We start from the raw sequence: 22,011 nt of genomic DNA, 5'->3' as shown, positions 1-22,011 counted from the left end.
AGATTCACTTCATGAAAGACGAAAGTGACATTTGTCATAACATATGGCTTTGATTTTTGTAATACCACAATTATTGTTATAACACTGACATTTTACCAATAAAATTACAACTTTAATGTAATAAATGACATTTTCCCCCAACAAAGGCCCTCACATTCCATGGGAAATATTGCTATTATGCAAATAATAGTGTGACTTGGTCCTTTTTAAACCATGACATGAAACTTATCGTCCACCCACATATGATGTCTTTAAAAGTAGTCTGTTGTAAAGGACTGAAACATTTAGGTTCACAGCAGCAGCAGCTAAAGAACCAAGATGTTTTAAAAATAAAAATGACTCTACTGATCATTCTTCTAATGTAAAATAAGCAGCCGGAGAGAGAACGTGCAGGAATCACTAGAATTGCACCTTAATTAAAAAGGGAGATTTGCTGTGATTATAAAGTTTTAGAGCACTTACATGTGTCTATATATACTTTCTTGTTCCTGTTTGTAGTATGATGCACAATAAATGACTTTCTTCAGGGCTACATCATCCTCAAAAGTCCCCAGTGGGGGAAAAAAGCTGATTTATGTCAGGCTTTGTCAACACCACCCGTACACTTCGCCCTGCAGGTGCTGCCCTCCTTAATAATCTCTCTCCACACACGCTCAGTTGTGGTTACTCTGATGTTGTCTTAGAGCAAACACAGGCATCAAGGTGAGACGATTAAGTGGTGCTACATTAATTCCCAAAATGCTGTTTGGTTTACATGCATATTCTGAGTCCAGCTGTATCTACTCACACCCTGCAGAAGGCAGATAAGGCTGTAGTGTTCTTACATTCACTGGTTAGACAACCTGGAATTGTGCTTGGAAGGAAGCGGATATTTAGACCTTTATTCTGAGGAAGTAAGGATGCAAGTTTTTTTTTTTGTTGTTGTTTTGGTTCATATTTATTCTCAGGAATCACATGGTGTGTGTGTGTGTGTGTGTGTGTGTGTGTGTGGACAGCAGACGGACGAGTAAGAGGTCACCTGGGTTTACACCAACACCCAGCTGGGTCTCAGAGGTCCCCCTGAATATTGCACATGGGGGACTGGTTCCTCATCACCAAGCTCCTCTTCCCCCTCAGAAGCCTCATCAGTGTCGGTGTCGACGGTCAGCAGGACCTGAGGGAGGAGATGAGCAGGCAACGCTCAGATGACACAGCACAAACCAGACCCTTTAAGACCCCATGCAGAGAATTAATGTCAGATACTGAGAGTTTCATTTTGGATCCAGACCAAAAAAAAAAAAAAAAAAAAAATCTATCAGTCTCCATTTACTCCAACTTTGAAGACACCTTCCAGCAGCACAGAATCAACCATCCAAGGAGTAAATTCCACAAGTCTCTGACAGTTAGAGTTTCATATTTCGGTGTGTTGCAGTAGGTTAGTGTACGACATGGGAAAGCTGATAAAAGACCATTTTAAAGAGCAGCATAGATTCTGACAGTGTGAACACAATGCTGGCAGCATAGACGTCTACCTGATCAATACATATGGGACAAGAATAAGCTGCAACGATCATCTAACTGAACTGCACCATATAGACCCTGTATGGACCACATTAACTGAACTCCCCTGCACCCCCGATGCCACAGGCAGAAACAACAGCAGCATTGTGGCTGTCGCTCCCACCACCACGCCCACTGAGGTCTCATCCGAGTCAATGCCCCTCTCTCCATCTGTGATCCTCCTCCACTTCACTCTACTTTCCATAACATCAGCGCGTGGAAATGGCTCCTAAATGTCACTTTTATTCCCGGGATGAAGGCTCGATTTATGGCTGCCTGGCAGATGACCAGAGGAAAGAGAAAGAGGAGGGAGGGATAAACACACATCCCACTGAAGACCAGGGCCACGCACCCAACAGCCACCAGCCACCAGCCCCCCCCCCTTAGTCTGAGTTCAGTCTTTCCTGAGAGAGGACAAAATACACAACACAGCTATGTGAAGGAGGTGGCTATTAAAGTGAATCTCTGGATTACAGTAACAGCCTGTTATGGTTTCAACCAAAAACACAGGAGCCAAATGAAAAGGTCCAGGGATCCAGTTGCTTCTGCAGCTGAGCCAGAGCCAAAGATCCAACATGTGTTCAACTCAAACACATCTAACAGACTGAGACATATATGATGTTTTTCCCACAATTCACAGTTCACTCTCCATCCTGCCTCCAAAACCACAGACATGTTGAAACCTGGGAAAGTAAAAGTACCAGCATGGCTGCATATAAGCAGCAGTACATAAGAAAGTATAGGAGCAAGGACATTAAATCCACAAATGCACTGCATTGGTCTAAAACAGCTTCCAAAGGGTTTAATGTGGTGTCATTTCCCATAAGTGGCTGTGGGAATCTAACACAGCCAGACTTAAAGAGTCAACTCCCCTAAGTCGACGGGAGAAATATTTTCCCCATTAACCCTGATGTTGGTTTTATTTGCTGAGGTTTTGAAATTTCTACCACCAAAACCTCTAAGTTAGGAAGAAGAAACTATCTTTAACTACATGCAGTTATAAAATATATTTTTAAAAATCTCAAAGGCAGAAATAACACAAGATCTGGAATGAGTCATATTTGTATCCAAATGTCAACGTATAATAATAATTTCAAGGAATTAAAAAGCTTTCACATTTTTAACAGCAAAGAAATCCTGCAAATGCAGAATCTCCCAGCTCGACAGGGAGAAACAGCCTGACTCAGTGTTTCCTGGACTCAGTTCATTTGGGTTTGTTCCTTGATAAAAAGTGTAGACGGAAAATCTGCCCGTGTGAGTGTCTACACTGTGTTCATCCCCCAAAACAACAGGTGCAGCTGACACCCAGCGTGACGGTGCAGACTACATCGGCCGTCAGCACCCGTTTTCACACAGTAAAGGCTGCTGCAAAGATTTTCATCTGCTACATTCTTGTTTGCAGCCATTTGGACGATCCAACACGGACATTATGGGCATTTGGTGGGAATAGTCAATTTTATCACAACAAAAATGATTCCTCTGTATGTTGATTCACTTCCAGAGCAGCAAAGATCTCACTTAAATCAGATGTTTTAATAGGCTCAGCTGTTCTCACCTGGGACTCCTCACTGTTCTCCCAGGGCAGAGAGTCGGCCTTCTTCACCGAGCTGTCGCAGGAGTCGTCCAGGCTCTTCGTCGTCTTGTACTTCCTCATCATCAGGCTGTCCACCACCCAGAACATGATGGACTGTAGGGGGCGCCAGGGAGACACGGATGGGTCACTAATGCTGCAGCGATACGACTGAACTTCTTATATAACATGTGATAAACTCACATTAACTATAAAGGGCACGATGAGCATGACCAGCACCAGCTCCAGCTGAGGGTTCACGATGTAGCTCAGCAAAACCTCCTGCAACTGGAACACAAGAAGAAAACACCGACATCAGGAACCAGGCTGATGGTTACGCTCCGTTACATGGTAAACTGGCCAAATAACAACTAAGATTTTCATTTAGATTTTTTAGTAACTTCAGTACCTGCACACTGTCAATACAAATGAATTATTCTGATCCTAATAATGAGGGTTTAGTCTTTAAACAAAGGAAGTGCTGTCTCCAAACAGCACAAAGAGCTTCACTAAAAACTGATTTCTATCAGGAAGTAAACAAATAAACTGCCTTTTTATCCCTTGAGAGGGCAGCTGTTGCTATGACGAGGCCTTACTCGGATAACAAATATGATCCCCAGTGTCACACAAACAAACTGCCCTTCAAAACATTAGCATTACTCTGTTTCCATTAGAATCCAAGGACAAGTCATTTTTTATCTTCTGCTTGTTTATTCTTGGTGACTTTCATCTCTTGATGCTGCCAGATAATTTCCAATGACAAACCAAACACAGCCAAAATGGAAATATGGGAAGCTTCATAAAATCTGCTGATTTTTTCATGTTGTCTGGTTGACTACAAGATCAGTGTTAGATGTAAAAATGTTCTGTCAGTCACAATAAATATGATCTGAGGTTTATTTAAGATTGGAGCCTCGTGTGTTTTAACAGGTCAAAAAATTCAACTTTTCCCAAGTGTGATATTATCACAGAAACCCATCTTTCCCACAGGACCTGAAAGCAGCACAGACATCTGCACAGTGTCCTTACTTTGGACCATCCGGGGATGAGCAACACCAGGCTGATCACACCTTTCTCCAGCACCATGATCAGCAGGTAGATGCCACACTGGCCCAGCCAGGCTGCAGCCTGAGGAGGGTCCCCTGCAGGGGGAACGAACACAAAAACACAGCACACGATTAAAGCAGCACGATGGTTTAGTCCAAAAGCAGGAAGGAGAAAAGGGGTCTGTGTTTATGGTCTTCTAAAGGTCTGTAATGTGACTCTCCAGCACAAAGGGTGACAGGTCTGTAATTAGGGCAGGAAGGAGAAGATGAGACACAAAGGAACAAACTAGTGCTCATCCTTTAATGATTACTAGACCAAAACAAACTCATCTTATGTGACTTATTGAATAAATACTGAGCATCTCTGTAACACAGCTTTGTGAAATTCATAGTGTTCCCTTCAAAAAGAACCAAAACCCTCAGAGAACTGAAAATTTCCACTACAAACATGGAACATAAGGAAAAAAAAAAGAGTTCCTCCCTGTCTGAAGCCACCGGGAATACTGTCCAGACGGCTGCTGCTGCAGATGTTGATGCTCCTTCCTGCCTGGCTCCAGCTGCCCTGCACTGCCATCTAGTGGTAGAAACCACAGCTGCAGCTTTAAGCTTTAAAAATAAGAACTCACCATATTCTCCAAACACGAGCAACGTCCATTGTTTGTACTCCACCAACTTGGACACCAACTTGACAGCCGCCCAGATGACCAGCATGCCCAGCGTGGCATCCAGCAGGAAGTTCATCAGATACCTGTGGAAAAACAGGAAGTTGTACCTTACTGGTATTTTCCCCAACAGTCGTATCTCATCCCACCATGATGCGTTTGTGGTCATTAATAGCTCACAGCGTGCATGGGTCCTCTTTGGTGAGTGTGGACAGGAAGACATTGGCAAAGTGGATGAATAGAGCACCAATGGCCTGCTTGGATGTGTCAAAAAACCTGGAAAAGATTCATATAAAAGATTTGGATAAACACTTTAGTGTCAGGCATCACCAAGAAAATATATTTGCCAAGAGTTTTATAACTTATGACTGTGTGAGGTGAAATGTGAAGGTTTTGATGGACAGATAGGATGAAAGATAATTCTGACCAGATTCTCCACGGTCGCCTGATTCCTGCAGGTTCCCTGAACCTCTTCACTGTAAACAACAACAAAAAGTCAATCAGTTAATAACTTTGCCATCAGTCTCATGTTTTTCCTGTGAAACAATAACATGCAGGGCGTTGCTGTAACTTCCTTTACAAGCTGCCACTGGGCTCAGGGTGAACAGATTCCTGCTGTTCCTCTATCTCCTTATTTCACAAGGTCACACAGTGAGTCAGTGTCTGAAAACTGGAACAAAGCATCAAGCAGACACATTTTAAATCTGTAAACAACGTTTCTTTTTCCAGATGTGGATCTCTGACTAAGCTGAACTGTGAATAGTGCTGGGTCTCTACACTTTTAAAGTGTCTTCATGAAGTTTTCTTTAGGGCTGAAACATTGTACAAATCTGATGTAGATGCTTCTCAACATTTGCCCTGCAATTAACTTTTCTCTTCAGAAAATTGCTAAATGTGACAGTTTTTAAACCTAAAGCTCTGTGTTAAAGAGCTCTGGTGATGAAGATCCAACTTTTATCTGCAGGTTAAATGACGAGTCAGTGAAGCATAACTCCCAGAAAAAGCTTGGAGGAAGAGGAGCACTCTCAACACAGATCAGCAGAGGGGTGTGTGGTGCAGGCTCGGCTGTGACTTGGCATAGCTCCACTCTGATCATAGCAGTTATTGCTTTGCTGCACATAAATAATGCAGTTTAAATATTAACAGATCTATGTGCTTTAATCAAGAGCAATACTTGTACACATGCCGAGGAGGAAAAGGGGAAAAATGAGGTGGGAGGAGAATCGATCTCTCCGCTAATAAGTAACCGAGTGGAGGTTAGAGCTAATTGATCTCACTCACCCTCAAGGCCCGGCCTCATTCTGCAACACTTCACTGCCCTGAGGATTCAACCGCTCTGAACTCGTCTGTGTGATTAGCTGATGAAATCACCATGACTGCACTGACCTTTAACTGCACACTGATAATTAGATCAGACGACAACACACTCAATGAAATATGTAAACACTGCACAGAATGCTCAAGGAATTAGGATTGCGACACATCCATGGCCATACAATTAGTCTCCACACAGATATTTCAACAATATCTGCATATCAGGCAAAAGGAAAAAATTAAGCACATAGAATTAGGTTTTGGTGAATAGTTCCATTATTTTTTAAATCAACTGAGCAAACTCGGTGTGTAATATTCAGGAAAACACACTGGAAAAGAGGAAAAACTACAAAATAAATATCCAGGAAGTTGTAAAGGCCAACTGTGTGTGTGTCTGGATATCAACTAGGCGAGTCTGTAAAATAAAACCTGGACCCAGGTTCTATTGTTGTTAGTATTAAAGTTTGCCTGTGGTGCCAAAACATTCCCCAAGTCAGCTGCCACAGAATCACAAGTTTGTTTGCAGTCAATAGACACTGATCAGTCTGAGGAAACCACAGTGTTTCACAAGGAGGATCCTGTTGTTATTAAAACTGACATCTCACTCAAAACTGACAGTAATTGTAAAAACCCTTTGGGCAGCAGCCAGTTGAATATTAGGTTCAATTTCACTGAACAAACATGTGGAGGTTTGGTCAACGGGCTGTTGACGAGCCTGTTGGTCGGGTAACAAAAGCCCTTAACCTGCAATTCTTCTCTTGGGAGCACCGCCGACGAGACTTCCCTTGAAATCATTGCAATTTGTGATGCTGCTTTGGTGAAAGGCGCATAATCCATGTGCAGTTGTAAACCAAACGTATTCATCGTTAATTTTGGTCTTAATGGTAAATTCGGTGTATAAATCCTTCAAAAAATACCACGTGATTTTGTTAAAATATGTATCTAAATGAATAGTTCACATGTAGCGCTACCGCTTCCAGCACCTATCTAATTGGTGGACGTGAAAGAGGTTCAGGGTAATGACAGTCAACAAACACAGAAGTTCATTTATAATATGTAATACTTAGAGCATTAGAGTGTGCCGAAAGGAACAGAGACTCATTTTTAGATATGTAATGTTTCAAAAACCGTTACACCTGCTATGTGATCTCACCGAAACGGAAGCTTAAGCCAAAAGTAGCAAATTTTTAAACGGAGTTTGGTACCGAGCTAAGCAGGCAGCGCGCAAACAAACGTCAACAAAAACGCCATGTGGACTCGTGCAGCAGATTTCTGCACCTGAGCAAACACAAACAAACAAACACACACAACAGGGCTGTTTCAGGGGCTCACACACTCACACATCAACGTGCTGAAGGCGACGACGGCCAGCAGCCCCTGGATCAGGACGCCGAACCGGTCGGTCAGAGCCCCGTTGTCGCAGCCGTGAGGTTTCGCCTTGTTGATGTCGGACATGTTTGAGACCACAACCACCGGGGTATCGTCCGCGAATCTCTTCACCAGGAAGACCCCGGTGTATCCGTACAGGTCCATGCTGACGGGACCAAAACAACAACAACACGGCCGCTGCGGACAAAAGGACAGGAAGCGCTTTAAACCTTCCGCTGCTCGACAGAAACAAACCGACGGGCTTTTAATTTCCAGGGGTCGGTTTGAGGTCAGGTCCTGTCCCGTCAGTGCTTCCAGAGGCTGGTGCTACATGTCAGGAGGCCAAAACAAACGACAGGACCGAGAAGGTGACTGGGATCCATGTTTGTGATCAGGGAAACAACAAACAGGCTAACTTCCGTTAATCATACTTCAAAATAAAAGACTTTTGGAACGACCCGCAGAAATAAAATGTTAAACTTTTACAAACTGAAGAGCCATTTTATTTTACAACACGCCTTATAAACACAACATTAGCACCTGAATCGTGCCATCATTATCATGCTTTATATGTTGTCGTTTGGTTGTCTATGCACCTAGACCTCCCTGGAAAACTGTGCTGATACAGACTGGATCATCCTGTTGAAATAAATAGTTTTACATTTAGGCTCTTGTCACCAAAAATGTCCACACTTTTATAAGAATCGTCAAGCAAAGTCTTCAATCTGCAGGTCTAGGAGCATTTTACCTTTGGCCTGTCTTGATCATTTATTTTATACAACCTCGTAACCTTCAAACGTTTGTTGTTATAGATGCAATTTATTTTTTTGTTGGTGTAGAATTTTCTTCACACAAAAGTGGAGGAATCAAATAAGGACAAAACCTGCTCTGAAACTTAAAAAAAGGTTTAATTAGTTTTGTTTAAATAATTTAATGAAATCACTAAAAGTATAAGGAGTTTTTCGAAAATCTCATTTGGTATGTAGAAATGATATAGAAATATCTGTATATTAAAAACTGTCTGGTGTTTTTCCACTGGCTGCTTTTATTAGCTGCACCAGTCTTTTGTTTCTCGACAGCATTTTTCCACTGGTTTTATTCTGAAATAACATTTCCTGCTGTGTTCGCCTCATTTTGACGCAAAATTGGCGCAAGTCTGCCTCACGTGAATCTGTAATAAAGGAGATTTGTAGGTTCAGAGTTTGTCAGGTACAACACCAGTGTGTACATACTGGTCACCAGTAAAGAGGGGGCTCTTACTGTGGGATTCTTTACAACAGAGTCTGATGCCAAAGTAGAGACTTTACAGGATGACACATATATATTTCTGAATTTCCCCCATGGAATAAAGTATCTATCTGTCATATATCTATCTATCTATCTATCTATCTATCTATCTATCTATCTGCTAAGAAAATCAGATAGGTGGATTTATTTCATTTGCAGAAAAGGAGATTGTTAAAAATAAAGTTCTGTCTCTTTACTGGATCATCCCACAAATTACTGTGTGTTTCCACCAGGAGACACAAATGAAACATTTCGGGTGAGGAAATTAGCAGCAAACAAATGTTGAAACTCACATCAGTGATAATTTTATCAACGACCATTAGTGGCTCATTCACTTCCATTACCCTGATTAAACTGAGCTGACTCTCCTTGATAAATGCATCTTTAGAAATGGTTAAAGAATTACTGCTTCATTTATTTACACCGCATATAGATGTTTTGGTTGTTAGTCGTTGTGGAGTAATGGATGGTTTGGGGGATTTTGGATTAAATCCTAAATAAACAGCCAAATAAACTGTTTGCTTCATTTAACAACAAACCCCACACGGTTCTGAACAACTTTACTGTCAGTCAACCTGGAGAAAAACTCTCCTTCACAAGCCAGAATTATAGAAGGGTGCAGTCAAACAAAAAAAATGGTCTGTGCAGCGCGCAGAGGGTCTGCGGGCCCATGCACAAGTCGCATGCATGCACGCATTGCACGTGTGTACGCGTGTGCAAAACGGGGGCACATAATCCTGTCTCCCACGCCCTTGGAAAAGCTTCTTCTCGGGCAGATTAATGGAGCACGGCGCACGCTTCTACCATCTGTTCCTGCAGCGGCACGACACCAGCCCCGGTCCCGGCTCCGGTGCCGCCTCTGCTCTCTTTATGGATCCTTTGTGTCTTTGTGAATCAGACCTGCTGCCAAAAACACAACACCGAACTTCCCGTTACAAGTTTCAAAATAAAATCCATATAGGCTATCAGTTATGAATAATTGCGCCACGGTGCGTCATAGTAGCCGACATTTATTTTGCGGATTAGTGTGTAGGTTATATCCCTTATAATTATTTAGTATTTAGTACTTTTGTTTTTGTCTCCTCTCTAATCATCGCTGGGTCTTAACACCAGTTTAAAAGGCTTTATCAAGCGCAGTTTTATATCTCGGCATCTACTTTTATTTTATTCCTGTGGGTCTTTTGTTGAATTGTGCCGTCAGTCGTGTATCTGTCTGACTCCAGAAGTTTCTGTTTCGTTAACCATCCAGCTCCACGTCTCGATATTGACTTTCAGAGTTAAGAACCACAGATGTGATAACTTTTATCAGGCCTACGTGACAGCATGAGTTTTCTCTACAAGTCTTCCGACATGCACATGAACCTATTAGTTAACATGTATTGTTCCAGGGCAAAATATAGAAATGTGACAAATACACTCGTCATGTTTTGTCTTTTGAATAAACGAGTTATTTTTATTCGACCCGACATTTAGGTGAAAGTCGGGGGACTTCGGTGGTTTTTCAAGGGGGATTCCCAGAGAGAATTTGCTCTACGTCCTAAAGGTCCAGTGGACAACGCGCTTCTGAGCAGTAATTTTATTCCACACGCTGCTCCCAAAGGTCAAGCGTGAAACTCCATGCTTAAAGAGGAACATGCTCTTTGAATTTCCCTGAAGTTTATAAATTGCCCCCAACTAACCTCGTGTCGCACCGTCAGTAAATATAGAGCCACGCAGGTTTCACTTTCTGTGTGCTAAAGGTTATCACCACCCAGTCCAGTTTTAAGTGACTGCCATAAAACCCCGAGCGCATCTCAGTGGCACCAAGTTACCTGCGCTGGGAACATCCGTCGGTTTTGAGGCTTTTACGGAAACACCGTGCCAAACCTTTGAACTATTGTACACGACTGCTCGCCTGTCAGGGGTTGTGTGCAATGTGCTCCTGCCGCTAGAGGATAGTGTTGACTTTGATTAAAAGATGGCCTTGGGTTATTAAAATAACAAAATCTCCAGATATTTCTCAAGAGCTGTTTGGAGAAAAGCAATTGCCCAAAATGCCCAGCGGATCAGAGAGACGTGGTCAGAAGAGCAAACGGTGATAAGAGTTTATAAATTATTTACCTTTCCGGCTGATTCACGCAAATAAGCAACTGAGGATTATTGTTAAGCTGCTGCTGTATTATATTTCCATATATTTCCCATAAATAAGCTTTTATCGTTACTTCGATTATCAGAGACGTTTTTCTTCAGGGTCATAATGGAGCTGGATGTGTGGGAGAAAGAATCATTGCTTTGGATCAAATAACTGCATGTGAAGCCTAAAATAAAAGACGGATTTCACTTAAAATTGAATTTAGTTAAGACTGATGAGGAATTGAAGTATATTTGTAGGTTAATACCGTTACATCAGAACAGGCTTTGATGTTTGGTTGTGTAACGCAGTTTTCCGCTCTGGAGCCGACTGAACTCCAGTTCCCTGTTTATATCAGGCTGGATACACATTTTTCGCTACGGCACTAAAAGGTCAACGAAGGAGTTGGCTTGAAAATATCTGTAGATGTTTTTTGGACATGCGCAGAGGGGAGATGCCATATTGGAACGGGGGCAGCAGCAGCTGAAAGACGTCGCTCGCGTTGCTTTGCTCGAGCTCACGCGAACGAGGAGGGAAAAAAACCGAGGGGGTCTCGAGAAGGAAAGGTGACAGCGAAACTTGGACAGGTAAGACAGGTGGCGGCTCCGGCGGTCCCGGGAGCCTTTCCCGTGGCTGCTGCGTTTTCTTATTTTCCTTGTGTCGACGAAATAAACAGAGGGAGAGTTATTTTTCTCCTCCTCCGCTTTAAGAATCCCGAACTGCTCCCGAGGCCGTTTCTGTAGAAACGAGAAAATAGTCGCGAGCGCTGGCTCACGAGCCCAAGTTGTACAAAGTGTCTCTCACGCGTTGTAATTAACAGCTTTCACCGGCGGTCTCGTGGCACTCTCGGTAATACCGATTATTGCGCTGCGTTTTCCTCCCTTCACGTGTAACTATCATGTTATTAACTGTTTTGCAAATAACGCGAATTTTAATGATCTGCGCGGAAAAACACGCATCGTACCCGCCGAGACGTTAATTCACGCACGTCAGAAGAGCACGACGCAATTTTGTTTGCTCTGAAACGCGAAGTTGTTTTTGCAGATTCATGTTAGGATCGACTTATTGCGATCGTGCGCCTATAGATGAGTCATGTGGAATTTTTTTTCGTCGTGCTTGTGTGCGTAAAAGCCATCGGAAAATACCAGACACTGCCAAAATGTCAAACCACTTTCAACATGGCGGGTTATGGTGTTCGTGGGGGAAAACTGCGCCTTAAAATCTTTGAACGAGGAAAAAATAAAATGATGGCAGATAACGCGCCCGGTTCTGTTTCTTTTGATGCACATACACGAGGTTTAATCAATTAAATTCAAAATGTGCATTTGGCAACTCTGTGGGAGTTTTTTTCCGCTGCAGTTTTGAGTGTGCAAAGTACATGACCGGAGTGCCAGGCAGGCTGCTGGGCGGCTACACCCCTCACAGCCTCATCTTCCTTATGTGCACTTAACGTTTCCTCTTTCACTTTTATCAAAAAATGCTGCTGCTCGATCGATGTCTGCTCCCAGACCACATTTTGTCACATTAATATTCTTTTTCCAAATCAAACCGACAGCGGATTTATTTCATTGCACCTTTTTCATGCCATCTTAGGTAAATATGTTGATGATTGCACAGTCGTATTGTTTCTCCACCGGCGCGTTTGCTATGATTAAGCAGATAATTGGGTTAAACCGCGCGGATCTCTTTTAATTATTTCTCTTTTTTTACGGGTGGTCTGCAAATCCGGGGTTTACAGCTTTGCATTATTTCCGAGGATTCGCCCTCCAGATTAAATTCGTCACCATAATGAACAGAAACAATAAAGCCTGCGCGCTGTGGAGCCGCCGATAGACGTGTTGTTCAGAATGAATCAATTATGCTTCAGACTTCTTGTTGCTCCAGTGTCTTTTTCACGGAGCTGCAGGTTGATCAAGAAAAATGAGCACAATGTAAAAGGAAAATGAAAACGTGGCCATAAAAGTAAAAATACAAACGATCCACTCTCTCCCTGCTGCACAATATTGGCCTGGACTGTAACCACCCAGGACCCGGTCGTGATAAGGCATTGTATGTTAATTCTCTGTGTATCACGCAGTAAGCAAGTCTGCAATAAAGACAGAGGGACAAAGCAGCTGCCACTTTAAAGGAAATATTGATTCCTTTTAGCAAACTAAGTCTCTGCCTGTATTTGAATAAGGGGAGGACTTAGGCAAATGTCAGGTCTGACTTCTCCCGTTTTTAAAGACTGCAGGTTGTGTGGAAAGCTTTGTGCACATGTGTGTTTAGTAGGAAGGTGTTGAAATAAAGGTCTGGGCTGAGGGAGTCCACCCCCCCACCCCCTGACTGCTGCACTCTTTTCTGTTTTCTGGAGCCCACCAGGAGCATTTGCTCTTGTCCCTTCATCGTTTTATAGTTAGCTGAGCTGAGTGAGCATCACAGGCTGCACTGTGCAAACATCAATGTTAAAAAAATAATGTAGGAGGAAAGAAGTCAAATTGTTACAGCACAGCCTCCTGCTGTTAGGAGGAAACAACTCTTGGATGGGTCTAAAAGAGGAGAACCTAATGGGGAGTAATGCAATAAAACCCAAGCCTGTGCAATGGTAGTTAATCTCTAAATCCCCCATTAAATCTTTGGCATGGATGGCTTTACAGAAAGGCAGGAGGACGACACGTGGATGCCCAGCGCCCCATCAGGGGCTAATCAATAAAAACCCCACTTCTAAATGTGAGACCACAGGGGCACAAACGTCCTGTGTCTGAGATTAACTCTCCTCTACCAGTTTAATCCCCCCACTGCCCAATCTGTGCTGCTTCCTCGGGAAAGCCGCGGGCCAGAGCGGTTCTTTAAATACAAACACAACTCCAGTGAACAAACGCTCCGGAAACGCTGCTTGTTTCAGGATTAAAGACATTTACAGCCACGTTCTGAACAAAAGCCTGAGGACGCTTTTCTCTGCCTCACCGTCCGAACGTCTTTCCAATATTGTTTCACCAGTGAGGGAGGAAATAAGGAGAAGCTCATTGTGCTGTTTCAGGGAGCTGAATGTGATTTTCCAACTATGATTAATTTTGGGAGATTCAACAAAGTTTTCTGTAAAAACTCCTCTTTAAATGTTTCTACTCACAGAAACGTGCTTTGACTTTGAGTCTGTGACATGGAAACATCTTCAGGCAACTGTGAAAAAGAAAAAGAGTAAAATATGCGACCTTTGAAATTCCAGAGAAGATCCAAAACTTTGCAAAGATAATAAATATGTCAGGGTAAATTTTAGGGAAATGAGCAATGTGGTCCATAAGTATTTGGACAATGACACATTTCCTGTTTTTTTGGCTGTGAACTCCAGCACATTGGATTTAAAACGAAAGTCCGGAGGAGGTTCCCATTTTCACCGAGTGATCCGTGTGGGAGCACAAGCGGCTTCTGGATAGACAGGAGGACAATGACAGGGCTGCAGTCCCTGCACTGTTCATTTGATGTGGTGGTTAAAAGCCTCAAATTAAAGTCAAAGTCAGAACTTTAACCATGTAGTACCCTGTGCTGCAGTTACAGAGCCATGTTCATCAGGGCTGCGTTTCATTTACAACACAAAACCTCTGACTCTTCAATCAGGGCTGCAATTAATCCTAAATCTCATGTCATTTATCTGCTAAATGCCAGAAAATAGTGCAAAAGATTTTCAGAAAAAGCAGCAAATTGTCACATTTGAGAAGCTGAAACCAGCAACATTTGGCATTTTCCTTAATAAATGACATGTTGATTCATTTGTTTAAATTCATTCATTTACAAATAGAGTTAATGTTGGTTTTAATCATAAACTGGCGCCTGATGTGTAAATAATTCACTCATTTTTAGTGTTAGCTGGGATCAGCAGGCTCGTGCGCTCTGTCAGTGTGATGCTGTTACGCTGTGGGACAAAGATCTGCTGTGCTTCTCCTCCTATTATGGGATGCCAATGTTTGAGTTTTAATGAGCATATGTAAAGGACCGCGATGGTGACACCAGCTGATGACTGTGGGGCAGGAAACAGTGATAGGCTGTGGGAGGGGGCGAAGAAGTGCAGCGAATGGCGTCATATGAGCCAAATGAGCTCAGCGTGTTGTTTACGCAGTGATGTATGCTGGAGCCACCGTGGGACGTGTGCGGTGGGGGGGGGGCACACACAGTCTCTGTAGCCTCTCAGTTCTGTAAATACACCCAGCTCAAACAGCAGCAGGAGCACTTTGTGTGTGCTTTCCTTTTCTCTGCATTTCAGGCTTGTTTTGGACGCGGGGCTTTAGTCTGCTCTCATCCGGATTGTTGCACTCTCGCATTTTTTTCCTGTTTTCTTTATCTCGCCTGGGAACGTCTCAGGATGGCCGGAACACCTGAACACAGGTTGAGGATATTTTCCGCTCCCTTGGATGTTGTTCTCAAAGTTGAGAGTGACAACATGATCCTGGAGATTTGTTTTTGGCGTGATTGAGGATTTCTATGTGATGGCAACGTGTCTCAGAGTCAGGTTGCCAGGTTGATGGAAGTGGAGGGAAGTCGGAGCGTGAGTCACTGCTGATGTGACTGCATGACCACAGGCGACCGCCAGGCAAGTGACAAACAAGGTTATTGTTATTGTGAAGATGATGCTTTCCACATACTGTTCAGATGTTTTCTCCACCTTTCATTCTGCCTGTGCTTTGTGTGCAGTTAAAGTCGGTCTTTTCTGTGATGGACATTCACAGAAGTTGTAGGATTAAGGCAGAAGGACATGACAGATTGTTTTCATGGTTTGTCCTGGTTTCATGAGGCTAATTCATTATGAACTTGAATCATTACCTATATGCAGGAGTTCTTGGGCTGTGTGGAGTCTGCATGTTCTCCCTGTGGCCGTGTGGGTTTTCAAGCAGTAGATAATGGAAGGATCGATGTCTCAGACCCTTTTAAGCGAATATCCTTTTTGGTGTGAGAATGAGTTGGTTTTCTCTTCGTTATATCGTTGTAAACTGGATTTATCCCTGTTAGGTGGAGAAAACAAGACACTTTATGGCATCAGTAACGCCAATGAAACAGACTCTTAGTGTTTTAAACACCAAGCAATTAATCAGTGAATATAAAAAAAACAGCAGATCAATGAAAGAAATGAAAATAGCTATCTGAGTTTGATACCTCTGGCTGAGTGCTGCTGCTTGTTGTCAGACTAATATTTTAAAATGAGATACCATATATGGCTGCTAAGCTAATGAGCAAGTGGAGCTGAATCACACAGGAAACGCCACTAATTTAGTGAAACAAAATTGATAGTGAGTCGAGCTGCGTCAGGATGTTTCTGATTCAGATCCACAGTTCTCCGATAGACTGAGCACATGGTTTGGTTATTAATCAGAACACGAGGCAAAACTAAACTTCACATTCTTGGGACAACGAGATGATGTAGTGAGACATTTCCACACCAGTGAATACACCAAGGTGAAGTTTGGTAGAGCAATGTTAGCAAATAAAAACATGATCCTCATCAGTAAACGTGATTTTTTGCCAAATGTATCATGGTGATTTTTAACATGAGACAGCTCAAGTCCTTCTCATCATAAATACATATTAACTGTCACACTTCCTCTTTTACTGTCCATATTAAGCTGCAGTGACATTACTCTGCAGTTCTGTTTTATTCTGTCTCCATGGCTGCCTGTGAATGATTATTTTCAGGCTGCACTAATTTATCTTCCTGTTGTCTCTCTCATGTCATTCCAGTTTTTCTACTTTGTTTGGCTCTGATTGGTTATCTGATGCAGTTTTGCTGTGTTATGCGAACGCACGCGGCCGGTAGACAATATGGATAATCAGATATTACAAAACCCAGGCTGAAGAGGCAGAGGCTGGTCTGCAGTTTAGCAAAATAACAGGCGTCTCACTTGGCTTTTATGATGTTGAGAATTAGTTTGAGCGTTTAAATGTCCTTTTTAGTTTCTTTCTTGTCGTACACGCTGCCTCTGCCTTGGCTGCTGTGTTTCTGCTCTGGAATGAGATCAGCAGTGTTTTCCTCAGACTGTGTGTTGATTAAGTTAAAGTTTCTGGCATCGTTTTCTTTTTGCCTTATCAGCCCCGATGGCTGTCACTGCTCATGCTAAACCCACACTTCTTCTTTTGTTTATTCTGAAGAAAGTGGAAATGCACAGTGCATCATTTCCTGTATGCCAGATGATTTTTCAAGGAAATTCTTCACAAATAGCAGGTGGTTATTTGAGCTGTCCAACGTCTCAGTTTATCGGAAGGTTTGGACATTATTCGATACGTGAAACGAATGTGTTAATTTCTGTTTTCTGCTCCAGGGACATTGACGAAGGTCCAGAGATGCAGTGACGCTGAACTGAAACAGCTCAGGTCAGATGTTAAAGCTCACCCGGAAGCAGAGGATGCAGTCTCGCACTCAGGAGCAGCCACTGGCCCTCACAGTCAAGTCGTACACGACAGCCACTGTGAAGGAAGAAGAGTTGAACACAGGTGAGGTAGCTTTATCTTCATTATATCTGTGGCCAGATCAGTTTCATGAATCCACTGTCATCACATCAACAGATCAGTGGTGGGAAGAATAGGTGAGAACACGTATGAGGAATCTCAGTTATGGAAGGACAGCCTCTGGATTTAATCATTTCATCCTCTCCTCTAGATTTATTTACATAAAAGTCCCAGAAAATCCTACATTTGTTGTGTCATTATTTTATTCTATTACTTATTGTACTGTGCAATATTTCCCACTATTTGAAATTGAAACCTTTCCCCTCTTTATTCAAATGACTTGAACAAACAGCAGGTATCTGTATATAAATAGCCCAAACTGTCAAGGCCAGCACACACACGCTATGATGTACATTAAAACAGCTGCACCCGTATTTGTCTATGCCAGCCTGCACGCTGCTGCCTTTGCTGAATGCGTCAGGATATGTTCTGGGCCTGTGTCTCTAAAATCCATGGAACAGCAGCAGCTTTGACTCTCTGCATCAACACGCTCCTGTACCTGTGTGTAACTGCTTCCTCTCTCTGTACAGTATGATGCATGTCAAATGATATGATGCTGTGTGACCCTGCCAGTGTGTTTGCACTCAGTAATACAACAAAAGCATGATGACTGGACACAGTGAGGGCTTGTTCTGTCAACAGACGTACTGATAAGTGCAACATGAATATAATGTATTTTGTCACTTTCTCACTCCCTATACATTGTTTACGTTTTGCCATTAGCTGTTCCTTACAGCACACACTCATTCTAAGCAGGTGTGTGTTAATATGCGTACGCAAATGCTTGACTCTTCAGTGTGCTGCTGTTGATGGACAGTTTTTTTTGCTTATGATTTGCATGATTTGCTTTGCACAAAGGAAATGAAGGAGCTGCTGGCAGATGAAATTATACTAATTTTGGATGTGACAATCCTCAACACAAAAACAACTTCTGCGCTAGATGTGTATTGGCGATTTTTGTTTTTATACAATGGTCAAATACACAGACGTGTGTACACAACCTATGATAATTAGTATGAAGTATTTATTACATACAGTGTGTATTAAGATACGTGGGCAGGCTGAGGCAGCTCTACTACTGAGCCTGTTTTTGGTTTATAATTTGATGAATCCTGCTGTAATAACAATCGATATCTATGGATGTTCATCCAAAATGCCAGTTTAGAAAGTTGCGATATTCAACACTAAATGTGTCAATTGGCTGAACAGATACAAAATATAAATCTAAATGGAAATCCTTAGGAGTGAGGACATTTTGGCTCGAAAGGCTGTTATGACTTGGTCTTAGATTTAGATTCAGGTTTGGGTTTATTGTTTATCGGGGTTATGGCAGTGAACGTCCTCACAAAGACAAGAACAAAACTGTGTGACATTACAATCTACCTGAAACAAACTCCATCAGCCGTTCCCTCTCGTCAGACAGAGCAGGTTCAGTCCTGTATTCTTCACACTGAGGAGTCTCCTGAGACCCAACACACACACACACACACACACACACACACACACATTTCACACACACGCTTACACACAAACACCTTACGCACAGACAGAAACCTAAGAAATAAGACACAGAACACCTGAGATGTAGCAGTCTCTCACAGGCAAAGTGAGCAATTCTCACCTTCAGGAGGAGCATTAGTGACATTACACAGTGCACACATGCCGTGCACACACACACACACACACTCCACATTCCAGCACCTGTGAATTTTTAGCTACAGTTGCGAAACATCAGGACTGGGTATTGAACTGCTACCTCTTTGCGATCCTACCCCATGAATGAAACGCATTTGTAGCCTCCAGCCCAGGCGGCACGTTTTATCACGGATGACTGACGGGAGATTTTGTTTATTCAGATGCAGATTCAATGGAGGAAGAGGCGGAGTTTAACTGGGAGGAGTACATGGAGGAGACGGGGGCTGATGCCGCCCCTCACACCACCTTCAAACATGTGAGTGACTGCGTACGATCTACACCTCACACTCTAATCCAATCCCCAGGGTGATCCTTTAAATACAGCCTCATAGATAAGTAGCACATGCAGAAATCCTTTAATATTAGGGAGAGCCAGGCCCCGTCATCACTGCGTTCAGTCCGGTGCTCTCATTGGCTTTGTTCTCTCATGACGCAGAACTCGTCAGACTACTTTGGCTGGTTTGTGAAAACACGGTGTGTGGGTTTTGTGGGTAATTACTGAAGCAGAAAGGAAAACAATACAATGAGTACAAATCAGTACTGGCTCAAAGTTTTGCTTTTGAGGAAGGTCATTTAAGATCATTTCATTTCTCAGTTGAAGCAAATTGTCAAAAGAAAATTCTGGTAATTCACTTTTTTATGAGGTTCAATGGTTTTAACTGAAGACATAAATACATAAGGTCACAAATGTAAAAGTAAAATTTTGTTGTGTATTTGTTGGGGACTATTTTCAGTGGCGGACTAATCCAGGATGGACACTCTAGTGAGTGTTTCCCACAGCAGGACAGCGAATGTCAGAATTAACGTTTGTTTATGGTAATGAAGGAACATGTGTGATGGATTGGCTCACTGATGTGTATTTAACAGTTTCTGGACACACTGGAGTCTCTATAAGACACGTTCAGCTCTACACACACACACACACACACACACACACACACACACAGACACACACACAGTTTGTTAGTGTCAACACTTCATTGTTGGTTCTAGGCTTTTCGTGGGATTTGCTGATAAAAAGAAATATCTCATCTTTTAAATAAAGTAACTGATGTTTCCTGTTTTTGCGACACTTCTGACCAAACCAGTGGTTTTAATTTGTTCCACTGATTTTTGTTTGGTTTTGATTAGATCTTGGGCATAATAATTACTTTGGACAGGAGTGTGTTGAGTGACAGCCTGTCAAAACTATAACATTAATGTGTTTCGAAACCACAAGGCCTTTAAAATCTGCAGTTTTTATGCAGAGTCAAAGTCTTTGTTCCAAAAGGGGAAATTGCTGGATATTTTAGACGTGTGTTTTACAGGACGCCTGAACTTTATCTCAGGCTAAGTGGGGAAATTGTTTACGGCTTAAATTCTCTAGAAAAGTGCATCATCAGCCTGAAGTGTATTAGCATGCAGCTCCACGGGAGCAGGGTTGATGGATAAAGGTAGGTTTTTGGCAGTGAGTCTGCAGGCCAGCTGTGCTCTGCTCTGATTCACTGGGTTAAAACTCGTATCTGATACTGAAGTCAAGTGAAGCGCAGCCTTTGGAGCCAGTTCACACAAGGTCATAGGTCAGGTCTGCATGTTGCCGTCACCAACTGAGCTGAGTAAACGTGTCAAACTCACCTGTTTAATCTCTGCTGATGCTGAATACAAGACACCTCACACACCTACAGGAGAGGAGCAGAGGAAAATCTATATTTACATTCGATTTTAATGGGGCTGTCAAAGTCAGCGTGATAATAATGAGTTAGCACACGTCACATCTAACACCACTAATTTCCACCATGTCTGCAGCTTCAAGTATCCTGGATGATATTCTACACAGTATTTGTTGTTGTTCTGGATTGTTGCAGCAATAATAAACAAAGAACTGCATAAGCAGCATATTTGTCCACTCCCATGCTGATAAGAGCAATAAAAACGTGACAAATATCCAGATCAGAACCAATAAAAACTAATTCGGGTTTTTAGGTAGAGTATCTTAATATTCAGCTTTGAGGTTGGCTGCTGCTTTCAGAAACAATACTGAATCTATTTTTCCTGCTAAATGCTTAAATTAACATGCGTACCATAATATAAATAAAGTGTTTTCTTTGTGTGCTTAGGTTTAGAAGTGGCACCAGAACTAAAGACACAGTTTGGTTCCCAGCTGAAGTGGATGTTGCTCTTTTTCTTTATGTGTGGGAGCTTCAGCTGTTTTTATATTTTTATTGTCCATCATTAGCTGGTCACAGACCTCGGAAGGACTGAATGAAACTAAACCTAAACAGATTTATCGGCATGAACCATAAACTTGTTTTACTTTTAATCCACACAATCCAACAGTATGAAGTGGTGATCAGGGGCTGCAGCATCTTAAAGCACGTTCATAAATATTACTCACATGTTCGAAGCATGACTGCTGTTCATGTAAATGTAAAAACGTGGACTGAGCGAGAGAGCAGATTGTATCTTAGGTAACTGTTTACTGATCCAGGTTTTAGGAACCTGCCTGTTGTTTTGATTATGATGATGATGATAATGTAGCTGATTGATTTTCATGGTATTTCAGAGCATTACAAGATTTTCCATTTTCTGAGCTTCCTCTTGATGTAATTTTACTTGCAGCTCCCAAAAAAAAAAACAACAAGGCTTTGCCTCAGTTAACATGTTACATCACAGGAAAGGGCCAGATGGGCAAATTTAGTTGATCCTGGATGTGGATCTTTATCCACCTCAGCTGACTCGGGGTTTGACGGACGCAGCAGCTGTCTGTGCCGACGCCGCTCCCAGTGCTCAGCGAACAGCAGGACACGCTGCAGAGGTGGAGAGGTGTCTGCTGGTGATTTACGATCTGAAGAAATCTGCCAGTGTTTCAGTTTCTTACATCACTCAGAGCCATAAATGTAATATGGGGGGGAAACATGAGAATTTGCGGGTTATATCAGCAAACACCAGTGTCGGACAAACTGCGTGATG

General features: G+C 42.5%; 2 protein-coding genes across 5 annotated transcripts in view; one reads left to right on the top strand and one right to left on the bottom strand.

The window, feature by feature from the left end:
• Positions 1-906: 906 nt before the first annotated feature.
• tmem110l (transmembrane protein 110, like) lies at positions 907-7,922 on the bottom strand. The gene is made up of 8 exons (XM_026327007.2): positions 7,472-7,922; positions 5,245-5,293; positions 4,998-5,093; positions 4,782-4,903; positions 4,139-4,251; positions 3,314-3,397; positions 3,095-3,226; positions 907-1,153 (listed from the first exon to the last, which is right to left on the bottom strand). The coding sequence occupies exons 1-8, from the start codon at positions 7,662-7,664 to the stop codon at positions 1,025-1,027; spliced, it is 918 nt and encodes a 305-aa protein (XP_026182792.1). The 5' UTR covers positions 7,665-7,922; the 3' UTR covers positions 907-1,024.
• A 3,335-nt stretch (positions 7,923-11,257) lies between these two features.
• sfmbt2 (Scm like with four mbt domains 2) overlaps positions 11,258-22,011 on the top strand; it is a 39,470-nt gene continuing 28,716 nt past the window's right edge. The window contains exons 1-3 of one of the 4 annotated variants that reach the window (XM_026327002.2): positions 11,258-11,483; positions 17,181-17,352; positions 19,224-19,318. In XM_026327002.2, the coding sequence (XP_026182787.1) occupies positions 17,238-17,352; positions 19,224-19,318 (210 nt within the window). In that variant the 5' untranslated portion in view covers positions 11,258-11,483; positions 17,181-17,237. Of the gene's footprint in view, positions 11,484-12,361; positions 12,490-17,017; positions 17,084-17,180; positions 17,353-19,223; positions 19,319-22,011 lie in introns of those variants that run through there. The other 3 variants (XM_026327005.1, XM_026327003.1, XM_026327004.1) reach the window with 3 other exon arrangements.

The sequence above is a fragment of the Mastacembelus armatus genome, chromosome 23 (genome assembly GCF_900324485.2).
Source record: "Mastacembelus armatus chromosome 23, fMasArm1.2, whole genome shotgun sequence".
Lineage (NCBI taxonomy): Eukaryota > Metazoa > Chordata > Actinopteri > Synbranchiformes > Mastacembelidae > Mastacembelus > Mastacembelus armatus.
Note: the sequence above shows the minus strand (reverse complement) of the source record. Positions and strands in the feature narration are given on the sequence as shown.